General features: G+C 44.5%; 1 protein-coding gene across 1 annotated transcript in view; it reads right to left on the bottom strand.

Moving 5' to 3' along the window:
• Positions 1–8,930: 8,930 nt before the first annotated feature.
• The window catches only part of LOC144828868 (E3 ubiquitin-protein ligase TRIM39-like), a 72,852-nt gene continuing 63,234 nt past the window's right edge, over positions 8,931–18,548 (bottom strand). The window contains exon 7 of the mRNA XM_078687435.1: positions 8,931–10,821. Coding sequence (XP_078543561.1) covers positions 10,280–10,821 — 542 coding nt within the window. The 3' untranslated portion in view covers positions 8,931–10,279. The remainder of the gene's footprint in view (positions 10,822–18,548) is intronic.

An 18,548-nucleotide genomic window follows, 5' to 3' on the forward strand; every position in this document is an offset into this window, starting at 1 on the left:
GTTCCTTAGCATTAGGATTAAGAATGATATTCAGATCTTTCACTCCTTTCCTTCTGTCATGGTCATTTTTGTTCCTTTCTTGAGACTCACTAACTCTTTCTGCCATTAATTCTCATCCTCGTCCCCATGAAATGTAGTAACCACAGAGGCAGTGGTTAATGAATAAAAGGTCTTTATTCATATAAGTACAGCTACACAAGTGTACAGCAACCTCCAGCTTCATCAACTGACCATTCTTTCAAAATCTCCCAGTGATGTCATACTATGGCATCACTGGGTTCTACAATGGCAGAATGAAATCTCCACAGAAAGAATATCTCTTTGTTAATCCAGGTCTCATTCTGGAGGGGTACCCCCTTATATTTTATGGAGAGGTTGTGCCATAACGATTCCCATTCTGAGCCCCGAATCCTTTTCGGTAGTAGTTTGTCAATTCTGAGCAGGGCAAGTCTCGTGTTTTTAAAAATTGGAATTGAGCAGAACGGTGTATTTGTTTTGGCCGTGAGGAGGGAAGCTGGGGCGAGATTTTTAATAAGGGCTTTCTCAATAATGAGCCATACCGGAGTGTAATCGGCTGGTGGCACTAACCAATAGGAGCCCTGTTTCGCTAGGAAGGCCGTCTGATATCGTTTGAAGTTTGCTACATTGATTCCACCCATGGAATTGTCTAGGCGCAATTTTTTTAGGCTGATTCTGGCTTTCTTCCCTCTCCACAGGAAATTAGAGAGAAGCTTATCAAGTTTATGATAAAAGTCTTGGGTTAGGGTAAAAGGGAGCATCATGATGAGGTAATTGACTAGGGGGGCGATCATCATTTTAATTGTTTCGGCCCTACCCCACCAAGTTATAAAGCGGGGGGACCAGCCATCCAGTTGTGTTTTAATTTTGGTTAGAATGAGGGTTTCGTTATGGTGAAGCGTTTCCAGCAGGGAGCTGCCGAATTCGATTCCCAGATATTTAATGAATCCAGTTTGCCAAGTAAGTCCGGAGGAGCCCAGCATGTCTTTGGTGCTATGGATGTTTAATGGCTTTACTTCAGACTTGTCGCGGTTTAACTTGTACCCCGAGTGGAGGGGAGTACCTGTCAATGGTATCCATTAGGGCTTCTATGGAGGTCTCAGGTGTTTCTGTGGTAATTAGGATGTCGTCAGCATAAGCTGCTAACTTCACCTGAGCATCACCGAATGGGACTCCGGCTATATACTTATTCTGGTTTATGTCTATCAACAGGGGTTTGAGAGCTAATAAAAATAGGGCTGGAAAGAGAGGGTATCCTTGTCTGGTGCCTTGATGTAGGCAGAATGAGTCTGAAAGGGTGCCATTGATGGCAATCCTGGCAGACGGTGAGGAGTAGAGGGCTATAACCATGTTAATGAAGGAGGTCCCTAGGTTAAAATTGGTCATGCACTGGTGTAAGAAAGGCCAAGAAACCCTATCAAACGTTTTTTCAGCGTCAAGGGTTATGGCTACCAATGGGGGGGGTGTTAATTTCGCTTTCTATAAAATATGGCAAAGGAGTCGTGTATTGTCGTTGGACATTCTGTGTTTTAAAAACCTTACTTGGGAGTCACCTATTAATTTAGGAAGGATGGCGTTTAATCTGCCCGCCAAAATTTTTGCATAGATCTTACAGTCCAAATTTGGAGATGGGCGATCATTTTTAGGTAGGAGGGGGTCTTTACCTTCCTTGGGGATAACAATTATGGTGGCTTCTCTCATGAATTTCGAACACTGCCCGAGGGGGCTATCGAATTGAAGAGTTTTTGGAGCATGGGGATAAGGGGGTTGTCGAAGGCCTTATAGAAGTTCGCGGAAAAGCCATCCGGACCCGGGGCTTTGTTGCTCTTAAGTGATTTGATAGAGGACAGGATTTCAGTGTCTTTAATAGGGGAGCCTAAAGCAGCATTCTCCTCTTCTGATAATTTGGGTAAAGTCAAGGACCTTAGGTAGTCAGTGCAAGCCGCTGGGTTAAAGGGTGTCTTATCCTTGTAGAGGTCCTCATAGAAGGACTTAAAGGTAGCTATGATCTTCCCTTGCTTAGTATGTGTGGCACCAGATGTGTCCTTGATCGAGTTTATGGTAAGCAGTTTTTGTTTATGCTTGAGATAGGAAGCGAGGAGTTTCCCAGCTTTGTTCCCATCGCAGAGCTTTAAGGATTTGAATTTATTGATCCAGACCCCCGCACGTTTGCTGACAACGGAATTATATTTGTATTTTTTCCTGGTGAGTTGTTCTAGAATCTGTTTGTTGTCTATGTCAGCGGAGTGTGAGGTTTCCAAGGATTTAATTTCTTTCTCAAGCCTATCCAGATCTTTGTTTAATTCCCTGTTCGTACGCGCTCTAATGCCTATGATCGTCCCCCTGATAGTGGCCTTCAGTGCGTCCCAGACTGTGGAGGTGGGAATGTCCTGGGAGTCGTTCATATTGATATATTCAACAATGGCGTCTTCTATTAATTGTTTGTTAGCGGTGGACGATAGAATCTCATCATTAGAGCGCCAACGTTTTGGGGGCACAATCGAATGGGAGCCTGCAAGTTTAACGCTAATGCAAGCATGGTCCGAGATCAGCTTCGGGGCAATATCAGTTTCCTCAATGAGATGAGTAAAGGGGCTGGATATCAGGATATAATCAATTCTGGAGTAGGAATTATGAGGGGCTGAGTAGAAGGTGTAGTCTCTGCCATCAGGGTTCTGGAGACGCCAGGAATCCTTTAGCAGGAATTTATTGCAAAGGCGCATTAGTGAGTCATGTGACCTAGAGGGTTGGAATGGGCACCTTGATTTGCGGTCAAGCAGGGGGTCCATGGGGAGGTTGAAATCTCCACCCACCACTAAAAGTTCATCCTGAGGAATGTTTTCAATGGCAAGAGAAACTGATTTCCAAAAGTCGGATGAGTCCGCATTGGGGCCATAGATGTTCACTACATGTATTGGGTCATCATCCCTGAGTAGATGGGTAATAAGTAATCTACCGTCCTTGTCATGCGTATGAGAGGTGAGTGTTAGATTGGATTTTTTTTAGATTAAAGTTATCACCCCTCCCTTTTTGTGGATTGCTGAGGAGCATAGGGTGTGAGAGACCCAGTGGAGGTTGATAAAGCGCAAGTCATCTTCTGATAGTTTAGTCTCCTGCAGTAGAATGACATCCCCCTTGGATTTAGAAAGGCATTCAAAAACCTTGTGTCTTTTCACAGGGTGGTTGAGACCCTTAACATTCAGCGAAATTACAGTGAGGTTCTCCGTTATTGAGTTAGTCATAGTCACCTATCCAAGCGGCGCTGAGGGAAGTCGCCCGTTTAAAACAGTCATGGGCAAAGGAAGAAGTGGTAAACGGAGTTGGCCAGTTACTGTCTCTGTGGATGGGTGTACAATCGAGCGCAGTGTGCGCAGTCATAGTAGGCAGTGTAAGAAGGACCTTCGCAACAAAAAAGAAACAAAAAACAGTAAACAAAATAAGTTGAAACTACCAGTGAGGTGAGAGACCTCAAGTTTGCCCCCCCTCTCCCCAACCACCCCCTCCCCACCTTCCCCCACCGTCTGCTAAGAGAACAGAGGATACTAAAATGGGCCATGAAGTTTCAGGCTGGGCAGGTTGCAATAGGAGCCTACGATAGCCCTGAACAATAATTGCTGAGTGAGGAAGCAACAAAGCAACAAGTGCAAAGCAAAGGACAACGGGTGGATCCATCGGAACAGCTCAAGAATCATAAATTGTGAATGACATCTGCATACCCTCAACAAATTCAACATGGCATAGTTTGTTCATAAAGAATAAGCAAGGATACAACCAGCAGCCCATCAGGGGCAAAAAGCACACAGAGTGCTGTAACCTAGTGGCCAACCAACGTGGTAAATGGCAAGATGGGACTCCAGATCAATCAGCACATGCACAGAGTCCAGAGCACACATCACAGAAGGACTTAGGAATTGATGGGCGCATCTAGTTTGGGCCGGTTGGGGGAGGGGGGAGTGTGACAGGGGGGGGAAGTTTGGCCTAACGGGGGGGGGGAACCTAAATGATTGACAAGTTTCTCTTTTTCTTGTTTGTATGCAATATGTAATATAGTACAGACATGCTTGGTACATCCACTGGTCATTTATTATACTGTAAATGAAAGTTACTATTTTACCTCTGTTAACACTGAACATGATTCCTGATCTGACGATGACAGACAATGCAGCCGGCCCGAGAAGGGATGTAGGCGAGTGACACTGTACTACTTACTGTTTCCACTGGTTAAAAATTTAAAAAAAATAAATACATAAAAAAATTTAACACAAAAAAAAAGTAAATGGCAAGATGGGAAAAGATATGGAAACTGATATTACCTATAGTCACTGTAGATGGGTACATCGGAGCAGTTCAAGAAACATTAATTGCGATCAACATACCCTCAACAGAATCAACATGACATAGCATGCGCACAAAATTAAGCAAAGATGCAACCAGTAGCCCAACAGGGGCAAAAAAAAGCACCTCAGCGACGTGTATGGCATGATAGGAAACCAGACCGTACTCATAGCCAATATAGAAGGCCTGAGTTATGAGCAAGCGATGCGACTGGATGCGTGGCATATCAGGTGTTTGAGGCGTCTTGAGAGTCCGTTTTCCGTTTATTGGGCCAACCGCTCGACAGGTCCATGTTCTGGGTTGGACATCCTTCCAAGTAGTTTGCTAGTTCACGTGGATCAGAGAAAAAAAGCTGTTTGCCTTTGTCAGTGATTCTGAACTTGGATGGGCCAGCAAAGGAGAACAGGATGCTTTTTGCTTTCAGCTTGTCTCGGAGTCGGAGAAAGCCTTTCCGCAGATCTACTGTTTCTTTGGAGAAGTCCTGGGTAAATATTATCTTCTGGCCTTCCCATAAGATCTGGTGTTTTTTCCTTGCGAACTGCAGGATGGATTCGACGTGCTGATTTTTAAGAATCATGTCCATGGTGGCTGAGATGTCGGCCCTCGCTTTGATGGGGGAATCCAAGAGTGTAGGTTCTGGTCGCACTTTCTTGGAGTTATTCCGTCCTTCCCTGTCCGCCATTTTGGCACAAGAAGCGGTGCGAGGGCAGCAGGATATAGCGGGGCCCCGTAGCAGAAGAGGCGAGATCTACAAATGAGGTTCGTCAGCTGTCAGGCTGGTTTCCGTGGGCCTCACGGTACAATGAGTGGCTCCATGTATTGAAGTATGATGAAGGTCAAGCCGCAACAGTCCGCGTTACCGGCGTCTGGTAGTGACTAGAGTAGTCAGGTAAGTCTCTGGCAGCTTGGGCTAACGTACGTTTTTTGTTTTTTTTCCTGGTTACAAGCCGCAGGCGGGCAAGTAGCAGCGAACCGAGGCGAGCCGTCCCAGGTGTCTCTGCAATATGTGATGTCCGTATTGGTGGGTTTTTTTTAAGTGCGTATGCCGTATAGGCGCTGGTACCGTTGTTAGGCATGGATTAGTGAATTAGGTGCGACGAGATAGAACAATCACTGCTGAGCACACTGCCATTTTAGAGTGCTGAGGCGCGGTATAGGCTATGGCAAAGCGTGGCAGGTACAGTGTGCCTCTCCAAGTAAGCGCTAGTGGCTTGTATGGCTCATAGGACGACACCGGAAAAACTCAGGACCATTGTGGTGGCAACAGAGAGCCAAAACCCGGGGCACAGTGGCATGGTGCTGTGGCTGGGAGAAAGTCAGTATTGTAGCACCATGTTGCTGCTGAGGAGCACAGAGCCAGGGAACTCCGGACACACAGTGTGTCTAGGGGTGGTTTGTTGGTGGCTAGCAGAGGCAGGTAGTGTGGCAAAGCACCGTAATAAGAACAGGCTAAAAGCAGGTGTCATCGGGCATTTTAGCGCGAATCAGCACTGGAGCGTCTTCAGAACCGCCATCTTAAAGTCAGGCACACGCTGGGGCTCGTCTGGCAGGAGCGCCGGTAGCAGGTAAATTGTGCACCCACCTCAGTGAAGGAGGTCTCGGCAGAGGTCTTAAAGGCTGGGCAGCACGCCCGTTGTGTAGCAGGACATAGGAGGCTGAGCGATCTCTGGGGCGGAGGAGACCCTTTTCATCGGAGCGCCGCCATCTTAAGGCTCCGGCCCGGAGACGGAGAGCGTATCGTCTCGCTCAGAGGTGAGGATAGAATTGCGCTGGCGGACCCAAAATACCTTCACAGAGCTCACGGCAGGCAGCGCGGATTATGGCATGTCAAGTCGGCCGTGGCAGGGCTGGTGTAGCTCCTGAGGAATCGCTCCTCTGCCTACAGAGCGACGCGATCCGGCAGCCATCACCGCTGCCGTCCAAGCCACGCCAATGTCTTGCATTTCTAACCACTCTTAACGCATTATATATAAAGTGCCAATTTGTGCTGTTGATGTTGATGGCTCATTTGGCTGTTTCTCAGTTCCAGCCCACAGGTACAGTTTTTCTAGTGCCCCCTTGCAGCCTTACATCGATGCGAGAAATTTAAAATGCAGGAAGCTTGCTGAAGAGACTGTTTAAATATATTGAGCTCCAGGCTTGTTTGATCCTGTGAAGTAAATTGAGACTGTTTAAATATATTGAGCTCCAGGCTTGTTTGATCCTGTGAAGTAAATTAAGACTTGTATCAACGTTGACTGCTACAAAATATGGCGGCGGAGTGTTGCACGGTATGCAAGATGCTATTACATGGATAATGTGTGTTTTCATTTAAAAGAAGCAGAGAAAAAGGAAGCCTATTGCAAGTCGTTTCCTTTCATACAGTAGACCTCAGCTAGTCTTCTGGATTGGTTCCCTCGTCGGAAGCTGTCGTTGCCACTTGCGAAAGAACAGATGATCTCAGGTGCCGCTGAGATGAGTTCTGCTCTTGGCAAGGTCTGAGTTAAACTCACAAAAGATTCCTGGAGAAAAGCCACCTGAAATAAATGCCCCGCCAGTTACAACCCATTTGCAAATCAAAACATAGTACTGATGTGTGGGGCCGATGGACAGTCGGTGGTCACTTGGATGGCTATGTTACTCCCTTTATGGCTTTCCATGTGCAGTGAAGTTACACTTACTCTAGGAGATGGTAAGTGATTAGAAACTCAGATGCAGCATATTACTGTAGCTAGTACTCATCAGCGTCAGTGTCTAGTCAGTGTTGTAGCTTAAAAAGAATAACAGAACTTTATTAACAGATATGATTGAAAAAGAGCAGCTAAAGCTTTCGTATGCTTAGAGAACCACAAGATGCTGTCATCCTCCTGACCCAAGATGCAACCCAGAATTATTTATGTGCTTGTCGCCAGATTTGCTATTGGCCCTATGGTGAAGGTTATCCTACAGTGCATGGTGCCAAATTTGCTATTGGCTCTATGGTGAAGGCTATCCTATAGGGAAAGCACTGGGGTTGAATTGGGGGGGGGAGGTCTGTTTTACCACAGTGTTTACTAACAATGTCTGAATCAATAGGGAAGTGGTGGCAGATAAAACAAATCACAAGAAGCAACCTTGCTGTGATACGCCGTAAGTAAGTGTTCTCTGGCTGTGGGTTTAAGTCAAGACACCTCCGCTGGCTGATGCTAGTTTGAGAATAGCAGAATCCTCGATTCCCAAAAACCCACCTCCCAAAAACAGTAGTACCTCACAAGTAAGTCAACTGAATTTCACAATGCCATGAGTTTCACTGTCCAAGTCCGTGGTGATCAGGGGTCCAGAAATCATATCTACGAAACTTGTTCAGAACACGGAAGGTCCCAACTGGTTTCAATCTTTTGCAGTGACGATAGATGAAGAATCAGGTCTTCACCCATTATAACACCTCTCCACAGTGGGGGGGGTGGTACTAATCTTTAGTGGCCTATATTCCAGAAATTACAGGTAGCAGTCATATTTTCTGGTGGTGGAGATACACTGCCTAGGGGCAGCCACTGGATCACAAGGCTTCGTCATTTCCCTCGGGGAAATGGTCGTTAGGGTTGTGGATCAACAGCAATGTTAAAGAACCATCCTGTGACATTATTTGTTGGATGACCTATTCAAAATTATATCATCTCTGGCATCTAAAGGGCTAGAGAAATGGTTCAACAAGTTGCAGAATTAGGGTGGCTGCAGCAACAACGTAACAGACTAGACCCTACATTGTCAGATGAAGGTCTGGAACTTTAGGCCTGTCTGGGTCTGGGAAGGACGGATTCTGAGAGTATAGGGAGGGTCGGGCAGTGCAGACTTGTATGTGATCTTGCAGAAAACCATCTCTGCAGCTGCTCAACCTGAGAAAAACAGTTGTATGATCTTTGGTCTTTGTCACAGGTCATCTGTGATGCAGGGATTTTGTGGCCCTGGGCATTTTCAGTTCATCAAGGCCTCCTACACGCGTGTCCTTCTGTCAGTTTGAACCTGTGGAGATCATCCACCAGTCAGGCAGCTATATTCATTGAAGGGTAATCCAGCTCTGCCTTCCACAGTTCAAAGAGCAAGGGTCCCCAGGAATCCAGGCTATAACCCAGCTGGGGGGCGAAGGGGTGCACCACTAAATATTCAGCCCCTTCAGTGTATCTACCCAACACTGGTCTAAAGTGTCTTCTATTTCCAAATGACATACAATATACCAGCTTGAGTAATTGATCTCAGTTCTCCTCTGGGGATTGGAGCAAAAATACTGAGCCAATCAAAGTTACGCATTCTTTCACAATATTCTCCCAATCTAGGAGATTCAAAATGTGTTCCCAGTTGGGGAGAAGTACCTCTTTCTTCTCTGGGTCCAGCTGTCCTAGGCATTTGGACATAGGGATTCCAAGGTCGGACCAGTTAGTACTGGTCAAACGTTTTATGACTTGGTCTAGTCAGAGGTCCAACAGGCCACTCCGCACCCTACATGTGCCTCTAGAACTAAAACTATTTGTTTGTTTTATTTATGTATGTAGTAAGCAGCAAAAATGTTTCAACCAGAAATATTGTACATAGCATAAATGATAACGCATAGGTCATTTAAATGTGGTTATTTGCACAGTAGGTGTTATTTGAAGTTATGTTTTGACAGAGCCTATGCGCGAATCAGATCATGGAACAAATAGCATAACCTTTCACTCGATAAAGAACAAAAAGTACAGCAAGAGGGCTTTTTATGTACATATTTACAGGTGGATTGGGCATTACCTGTTTTGGTTTACATTCTGTAGTAGGTTTCTTTCTTAATTTCTGTCAAGTTTTGAACTCCGGTGGGTAGGTGCTATGGCTGTTAGGCAGTAAGCAATTTCAATAAAACAGACCAAACAAGTAGTTGGCACTTTGAATTGAATACTTGCTAGTTTGTCAGAGACGGCATGGGCCCAGGTTCTTTCACTTAAACACTAATATTAGCAATTTTTAAATGGCCCTGTTCGGCCATGAGCCAGCCGTCTTGGTATCTTCATGCTGAGAAGGTGGGGTGTGGGGGGGGGGGGGGGGGGTTTAGACATGATAGTCAAATTGGTACATCAATTCTCTATTAACTTCCCCACACCAGTTAAGAAGCTGGGTAACATCAGTCACAAATAACTCCGCTAACAATGACCCACACATTCCCACCACTACATCCCTTTGATCCACTGACTATCAACACCATTGTCAGATTAATTAACTCTGTTTTAAAAAAACAAAGACATTACAGCACAGGGAGAGTATTCGTACTATGTAAATAGTGCCCATTATTCTCAGTTACAATGACAGTAGTGCATTGACCGTGCACAAGTAGCAGTTGACCACGGAGCTGGGGAAGCGGGTTTGAGTCCGGTCAGAGATGCTCAGTATCCTGTGATTTTTGGCAAATCACTTAATCTCCCCGTGCCTAGCGAAAATGAATGTGTCCGTCTGTGACGCAACTGGTGCTGATATAAAGCGCTCTTATACCTTTGGGTCTAGTTCGCACTGTATAAAGCTAAAAACAAAATAACTCTGATTACTCAGTCTCTAGTTCATTGCAACTCCTATGAAGGTGATGTAAAGTCATTGTCCCTCATCAAATCACTCCAATGCAATCATCCCTCATTTCAACATTGTCCACTCCTCTCCCAGGGAGGCATATTTTCCTCTACCTTTAAGTTGGTAGTGGATCACAAGTACTTCTCAGATTATTCCTCAAATTATCGTGTGATTGTGATAGTCCTCCGAGATAGCAGCAGAAAGGAAGGGAAGGTATGGGCCTGCTATATTATTCAACCATGTAGCTGCTTGTCGATTGCCATTAGTTGAGTTTATTATGTTTCTGTATATGGCTACACCTTTGGTAGACCATCCAATTCATAGAGATCTTAAAGTGACATCACAGCAAACTTGTCTTGGAAAAATGTGTGTGGCAACTTTTTCACCAACTGGTCACCATGCGGATCCTTAAAGCACCTGAATTTTTACCTTTGTCAACAACACCAGGACTGAAAAGTGGTCTAAGTACCTGGGTGAAAGTGTCATGGAAAGTGTAGAGATGAGATTTGTTCTCAGCATTGTAAAAGGAGACTTTTCCTGCCTCATAATCCAGGAAAACTCCCACTGCTCTCGGCACTGGTTTAGGGTTAATCTGTGTGGTGGAAGAAGTGAGAGCGCTGTAGTTGTCGCCATCCCGAAGCCGAACAATCCAGTATCCCGCTTCTGGCAGTAGTATGATCCGGCCCTTCCTTCTCGCCAATTCACTGCAAACTCCAACTCCCCAGTCGGACTTGTGCCCCACTTCTACCTCCCAGTAATGCCTTCCTGAGGAGAAGCGCTCACATCCCAGCACAACAGTGTAATGATCAAATCTATCATTGGTTGGTGGAAGGTCCTGCTTTGTGTCCCCGTCCCTCACACTTTTCCAATCTTCGGACAGAATGAGGTAAGGATGGGCAGTTTCAGGAGCCAGGGTCACATCCACTGGAGAGGAAGAGAAAATAACAGCTCAATTCCAAGAGTCACATTCAATTTCCATTGCAAGATTTGCAGCACGAGTCAATCCCAACAGCTAATAACCATGTACCATATCCTCTACCTAATCGGTTCTTACCTTGAGGTCCGTGGACCCCTGGAGATGTGCAAATGTTTAGTAAATTATATAATAATAACACATTAATAAAGGATGTAAATAAAATAGAAAATGTAAAAACCAAATAATCTCGGATCAGAATAGTTTATTTGAGAAAGTACATTGATTTCTTTTTTAATCCTATTGTAAAAATGTTCGCATTGTATCTAAGGGATTCAGCAGATTTTTTAAAACTCGTCTACGATGTCAAATTGGAACAAAAGATGGTACTTGTAACATTGGATGTTTCCTCGCTTGTAATGTGAAGAAATGTTAAACAGGAGGCTAAAACCAATTTTGGTGTTCTTAGCTGGATTTGTGGGTGCAGCCCAAGTGCACCACATAGAATATATGTAGTATGGCAATGAGTGGCCTTAATTAAACAAAAAGACAGCAGACTTTGATATGCTAGAGGATAGTATATTGCTTCGTCTTTTAGAATTAGAAACCAAATTGAAATTGTTTGATTTGTCTATATTTGTTTGTGGATTAAATTAAATATTTCATCCTTTAGTGAATTTCTTTGATTGTTTCTGTAGTTTTATGTATTGTTTTGAGGTTCAAATAATACTACTAATTGCTTAGCCCGGGATCTATGGTTTCCATTAATAAATTGGTAGTGGTCACTAATTTCCAATAATGGTTTTTGGTGGTCTCTGAATGCCAGTAATTACTCAGTGGGGGGTCCACAGAAGATAAAAGGATAAGAGCTGTTGCTTTACCTAAATCACTGGCGTATTAGCGCTCAAAACCCAGCTCTCTGAATCACGGCATAGAACTTCACCCGTAGCTCCCAGAAATTGCAACGATCAAGCAGCGTAAATTCCTTCATCACAGATTTAATACCCACCAGTTGCTGTAAGAACAATCAAATACAGTGATATCAGTTAGTGCGCCCTCTAGCGGTAGTACTGATATCACCCAAAACCTGTCAGAACTGCAGTGTAGACCCGCCAAATCGCATAGTAATACACGAAACTGCAGAAGTAACATTTGTGGACGTAATAATCCAACAAAAAAGCGCAATTTACGCTTAAAAAGTTATTTCTATAGTACGAGATGTGAGCATACACCTCCAAGATAGTGACTTCCTCTGCCATCACAAGGGGCATACAGCCGGGGCTAACTGCCATGGGCAGTGCACTAAAAAGGGTCTGCTATTCACCTCACAAGAACAGATGAGCAGAAGATTTCTGTCTCTCAATAAAACAGAAAAACAAGGTATAGAAGATGTTATGAATCCTGCAATCAGAGAGAGGGGTTTTACAGGGCCTCGTGAAGCAAGTTTGGGTATTCTTTCCTGCAAAGAGCATCCTCCAGAATACATGCAGGTTACCAGTTGCATTGCAATTAGTCACTTCTATTACTTATATTTTTTAAACAATTCTTGTGGCAGATTTACCAATGTAGCCCCCAAAGCAGTGCAGTAGCCAAAAATGCTGCGCTGTTGCGTGATCGGGAGGTAGCAGGAGAGCGCCATGACTACAGAGATATGTCTCTCTCCTTCCATCTCCCTAGCACTGGCGCAGAATTTTGCTGCCAAGCGTCAGGCAGACACCTTAGCGCCATAGTGGAAAGGTGTTTGTCAGAGTCTAGCATAGGTTTTGTACTGGAATGGTTCCCGTCCAGTGCAAAATACTATGCCTAGACAACATTTAAAAGATTCCTTCTTTGTATGTGTGCTGTACAGTGCAGAACATATGCTAAGTCGGAAAAGAAATGAGAAAGGACATTTCTCTTTTTAACGGCGGGTTTTAAAAGGTGCTATTTTTTTCCATGCAAAACCCAGTCTCACATTTTTGGTAGATAGGGTTTTGTGTCAAAAAGTGTGATTAGTTGCATGGGAATGCCCTTGGCACTAAGTAATGCAAAGCAGCGCTTCACGCTGCATTTTGTTACTTTAACCCTTTAACCGCGGCGGAAATTCCGCCGCGGTGCAGGTGATTTATAGCGTGGGCATGGTTCGGACGGTCCTCCGCACATGCCCACCGTGACGTCGGACGGCCGGCGGCCGGCCGACGCACGGAAGGGGTTAAAATAACTTCCAGTGCAAAAGAAGTTTTGTCCTGGAAAGTAAATAGTTGAAAAACATTTTGTGCTGGTTTGTGGCACTTTATGATGTCAAATCAGTACAAAATTTTTGTAAATCACCCCCTCTGTGTTCTGCTGCAGAAAGGGGGTTTTTGTACCAGAGCATGATTTAAAAAAAACAGTTTCAGGGCTCTTGTCAGGAGGCTACAAAAGCTTTCACCACACGTTGCCCCTGCTGTGCTGCCAATGATAGTAACAACTCAACTATTAACCCTTACAATTCTCAAGTGTGACAATACAGACTATTCCAGGCCCCCAAAGCTATACGAATGGCTTGGGTGGCACGTATTAGTAAATTTTAATGTTCATTGAATTAATAATTAACTGTTTTTGTGGTCATCTCTAAATTAGCCAGACAGTGTGAGCTTGTGGCCGACCTTCTCAAGCGCTGGTGTTGACGATTAAGTGCTGGTGCTGAGAACCAGAAACCACCGGCTCAAATTAAGCACTGTTTTGTACGTACTGACATTTTCATATATTTAAATATTGCAGCTTTTATTTTAACTGCAATGGGTACAGCCATGCCAGACATTCATTATTTACATAGTAAGGGAAGTAGCATTGATTTGAAAGAGCTATGTATGGATTTCTGCTGTGGAATTACAAGTGTGCTACCTATAAGGACCATGGGGCTTTTATTTTGTCAAAGTGTCGCATGCGCGGGTTCACTTTATTGTCGGCCATGCCCGTTTCTTTACACGCGGCTTGCCTAAAGAAAGGGGCGCGGCCTCCATAAATATGAAAGCGCCGTAAATCAAAACATATTTGCAATGCAATAGGTCTCGCATTTGCGAGAGTTTAAGCTATTGTGTTTCCAACAGCTCAAACTCTCATAAATGCAGGATCTATTGCATTGCAAATGATTGTTCATTGGTGTAGGGTTGGGCAGTGTCGATGATGCCCTGAAGGTAGCTGCCTTATGGTGCTAACGCACATTGTATTGTAATGTAATTGCATTTATAGAGCGTCAAAGCGCTTTTTCGGCGAGTAGCACGCTACTCCGGGACCCATAGAGGATTAGTGTTGAATTAGTATAGTGAAACATGCAAGTACATTTTAAGTGGTAGATAGGTTAGTCAGTTATTTGGAATGATAGCAGAAGGATAGAGGAGGAAAAAGGTTTGTATTTATATAGCGCTTGTTTCCCTTGATGGGGTGTTGACGCACGCTATTCAGGAAGCCCATAAAGGATTAGTGGTGAATTAATATGGTGAAATATGAAGTAATTTCAGTGGTGGATATGGGTGTTTAACCGCTTTTCTGGCGAGTAGCACACCACTCCGGAACCCATAAAGGATTAGTGGTGAATTAGTATAGTTGAATATGGAATTTGAGAAGTGAACATGTTAGTCTGTTCATTTTGACTGAAAAGGATAGTGGAGGAATAAAAGAGTGAAACATGGTTTTTTTCTTGTTTTTTTTTTTGCAGTAGGAGGAGGCTTTTGCATGAGTAAAAGGAGTTTTGGGGGGAGGAGACAGAGGGAAGAGTTTAGAAAGGTTTGTTTTTAGGGGATCGGTATAGTAAAAGAGGTGTCAGATGATGCAAGGAGGGGTAGAGTAGGAGAGAGTCTAGAAAGGGTTATTTTGGGGATCATAATAGTGGTATGGGGTTTGGGATAAATGAGAGTGGATATAGAGGATATATTGATAGATGTATAGGATGAGAGATAGGGTAGTGCATTGGAAATAGTAGTGGAAAGATGTTTGAGATGAGTCAGAAGGTTGGGCTAGAAGATATGAGTGAAGTATAGGCTGAGAAATAGGGTAGTGCATTGGAAATGCTAAATTAAAAGAAAGTGATAAATATATAGATCCATAAGTACCATGAGTTTGTGGATGTGAATGGTGTGGGCTGGGTATTACTAAAAGGGTTAATGGGCAGCATTTCTGGCCCTGGTCCCAACCAGGTTCAAACAGGCAACTGCCCTTGTCCTCTCCGTCCTTTACAGGCTCAAACAGGCAACTGCCCTTGTCCTCTCCGCCCTTTACAGGCTCAAACAGGCAACTGCCCTTGTCCTCTCCACCCTTAGCCTCAACGCCCATGCTGAGACGCCCTAACCCTGGCCTTTTATAGCCCTAGTAATCAGGTGACCCCTTCAGCCAATGGGAACCCTAGCCCTAACACTATCCAATCACAACACTAGCCCTAAAATCTAGTACCAATAGGAAACCAGGACATTACAGCCAATCTTAGCCCTAGTCCAAGCACCCAAACCGTTCAAAAACCCTGTTCTCTACGTCCAATAAAGGCCCTAGCCCTACCAGTAGTCCCAACCCAAGTCCAAGCAACCAATGGCACAGGAAGCCCTAGTACCTACTTCCAATAGAAAGCCTAACCCTACTCTTAGTCCCACACCTAGTCCAGCAACCAATCACACCATAAGCCCTAATCGCTACTTTCAATTAAAGGTCTAACCGTAGCCCTAGTCCCCCCTATTCCTAACAACCAATAACATAGGAAGCCCCAGTCCCTTCTTCCAATAGAAATCCTAACTCTAGCCCTAGTCCCAACCCTACATTGATTGAGTCACAGACCCAGAAACCAATCAGAACCCTCAAATACCCAAACAATGAGGACACTAACCCTAATCCAATAGAAACACCAGATACAACCACCAATCAGTGTACACATGTACCAACCACTAGCAGACTATATAAGGTCCTAGCGACCTCAGACAAGGTTTGCTGGTCAGGGAGTTGGAAGCTGCTTCTCCTGTTCAGAATCTCGTAGGAGACAGACAGGCTCAATCCACACTTTGGACTTCTGCAGGTAAAGGCCTCACTAACTTGAAATCTAACAATATTGTTTGAATAAAACTTTACTCCCTCTCCTGGCCAAAAAACATTGTTCACAGTCCCTAGTAAACACAGTTTGAACAGCTCACAGAAGAACTCTCTGATGTAGAATATCCCTGTTGCTGGGGGGGGGAGGCAGGGGGGCTGGTTTCACTGGCTTGTGAACACAAAATGGTGGCTGGGGGTGCACTGTTTTAACATACAGGTCTTAGCACAGAGCAAAGGAGAAATTTGGAGGGAAAACTGAATTGTCGCCAGGAATGAGAGGGATAAACTACAGAGTTTGGACTGCAAATCCCACAATTCAACACGTTACATGGAAGCTATCATGGGCAGGAAACACCACTAGTTTAAAACACAAAACAGGTGATACAATATGCAATCACAGGCATGTTAAAACTACAATTTTAAACTGTAACAACCACAGGCAAAGACAGTAATCACAGAAAGGGAAAATCGATGTTTTTAACAACTTTTATTTTGGGGTAGAGACATCACTAGTCTTTCTCCTTACCACTTCCTGGACTCTGCTCACTGCAATCTGGGGCACAGGTAGGCTGCAACTCACAAGATGGAGGAGAATGAGTTGGGGTGCACCCAGAAAAGCCTTAAGGGGCCTGGGCAAGTGTGAGGGGAGGGCTCAGAGTTGCCTGGTAGCTGAATAGCCAATGGTCTGCTGGGGTGGGGGCTGGGGAGGTCTGCTAGCCTGGGAGTGGGGGCTTTGGAGCTGCTTCTCCTGTTCAGAATCTCCTAGGAGACAGACAGGCTCAATCCACACTTTGGACTTCTGCGGGTAAAAGCCTCACTAACTTGAAATCTAACAATACGGTTTGAATAAAACTTTACTTCCTCTCCTGGCCAAAAAACGAACTGTACAGTCCCTAGTAAACACAGTTTAAATAGCTCACAGAAGCACCCTCTGATGTAGAATATACCTGTTGCTGAGGTGAGGTGTGTGTGGGGGGGGGGGGGTTAGGCACTGTGTATATGACTTGGAAGGAGGAATTACTGACGGACCAGAGAAGCAACTAGAAGCACTGTCTAGAGCACTTAGAATGAGGAATTACAACTGAGAACAGAGACAACTTCAGCACTGTTTAGAGGACTTAGAATAAAGAATTACTGACAGGACCAGAGAAGCAGCTATCAGCACTGTCTCGAGGGATGTATGTCGTTACAACGCATGCTTTTTCCACGCATGCCTTTACAACGCAGGTTTTACAACGCAAGTCGTTACAACGACTTGCATTGGGGGGCGCTGGATAGTGGAATAGTTTATTTACTATTCCAACTCCAGTCCCCGTGGATAGTAGGGAAGGTTTTGGATAGTAAATTAAACTATTCCCTATCCTACGGCACCCTCCAGCGCAAGTTGTTGTAACGACTTGCGTTGTAATACCTGCATTGTAAAGGTACTGCATGGAAAAGGTCTCGTTGTAAAGGATGTTTCCCGTCTCGAGGTCTATGAATGAGGAATTACTACATGGAACCAAAACCCAGCGGCATGCAGCACTGTCTAGAGGACTTAGAATGGAGAAGTGACAGACGTGAGCAGAGAAGCAGCTGCAGCACTGCCTAGAGGGCTTAGAATGAGGACTTACCACAGGGAACAGAAACACAGCTGCAGCACTGCCTAGAAGACTTAAAATTAGGAATTACCACTGTCACCAGAGACACAGCTAGTAGCACTGTCTAGAGGAGTAGGAGAGAAGTTGGGCTAAGGCAGTCGACCTAGAGTCTGGGGAAACTGGTTAGTCTCTGTAAGGACGCTGAACATCCTGCGATTCTGGGCAAATCATTTCATCTCCCCGTGCCTAACAAAAAATAAATGTGTCCTCATGTAACTCAACTGCTGCTATGTTAAGCGCTCCAATACCAGATACCTTTGGGTCAAGTTTTTGCTATATAAAACTCTGTTAAAAAAAATAGTGGGGAACTACCACTAGGAACAGACATCTGCAGCACTGCTTAGAGGACTTAGAATGGAGGAGGTACCGACGGGACCAGAGAAGCAGCTAGCAGCACTGTCTAGAGGAGTAAGAATGTGGAATAACCAAGGGGACCAATTTGAAGTAAAATGAACGTTAAAGATTTGGTGCATGGATTTGTAAATCTCTAGGGTGTGTTGCCTTTGGACAACTTTTAGCAAAGTGAAATAATGTCACCGGCGCAAACCTTTTGTCAGAAGTAGGCGCCAGGATGGAAGCCAGATATGGCCTAAGAAGGACACTCGCCGTTTTTGTTTTGCAACTGACCTTGCATTCTGCTAACAATACCAAACTGTAGTTTGGAAGACAAAAGGGTTGGTTTTGAGCAGCAGTGAGGCGTGTACTGCACTGAGTAATGTGTTCATTCCGATTTTGGTGAACAAAACGCATTGTTTTCAATAATGTGCGCAGATTTTGCTTACAATAGAATTATACATTTTGTCTTCCGACCTAAACTCCACTTCTGTACTGTTTCTTTTGCTGAAGCTCCCGAACGCTTTCAATACAAAAACTATGCATGCCACACGAAGGATAACACGTGAAAAATTACTTTTACTTAGTGTGGTGCGCTTGTTCTAAATTTGAAAGCCAGAAACCAACAAGCAGTCTGATTTCCAGAGGAGGTATTTCAAAAGAAAACCAGTAATTCTTTGAGAGAGGAGGTGGCATAACATGGAACCAGGGTACCGTGTTAGAGTCTAGCG

This window comes from Lissotriton helveticus, chromosome 4_1 (assembly GCF_964261635.1).
Source record: "Lissotriton helveticus chromosome 4_1, aLisHel1.1, whole genome shotgun sequence".
NCBI classification, from domain to species: domain Eukaryota; kingdom Metazoa; phylum Chordata; class Amphibia; order Caudata; family Salamandridae; genus Lissotriton; species Lissotriton helveticus.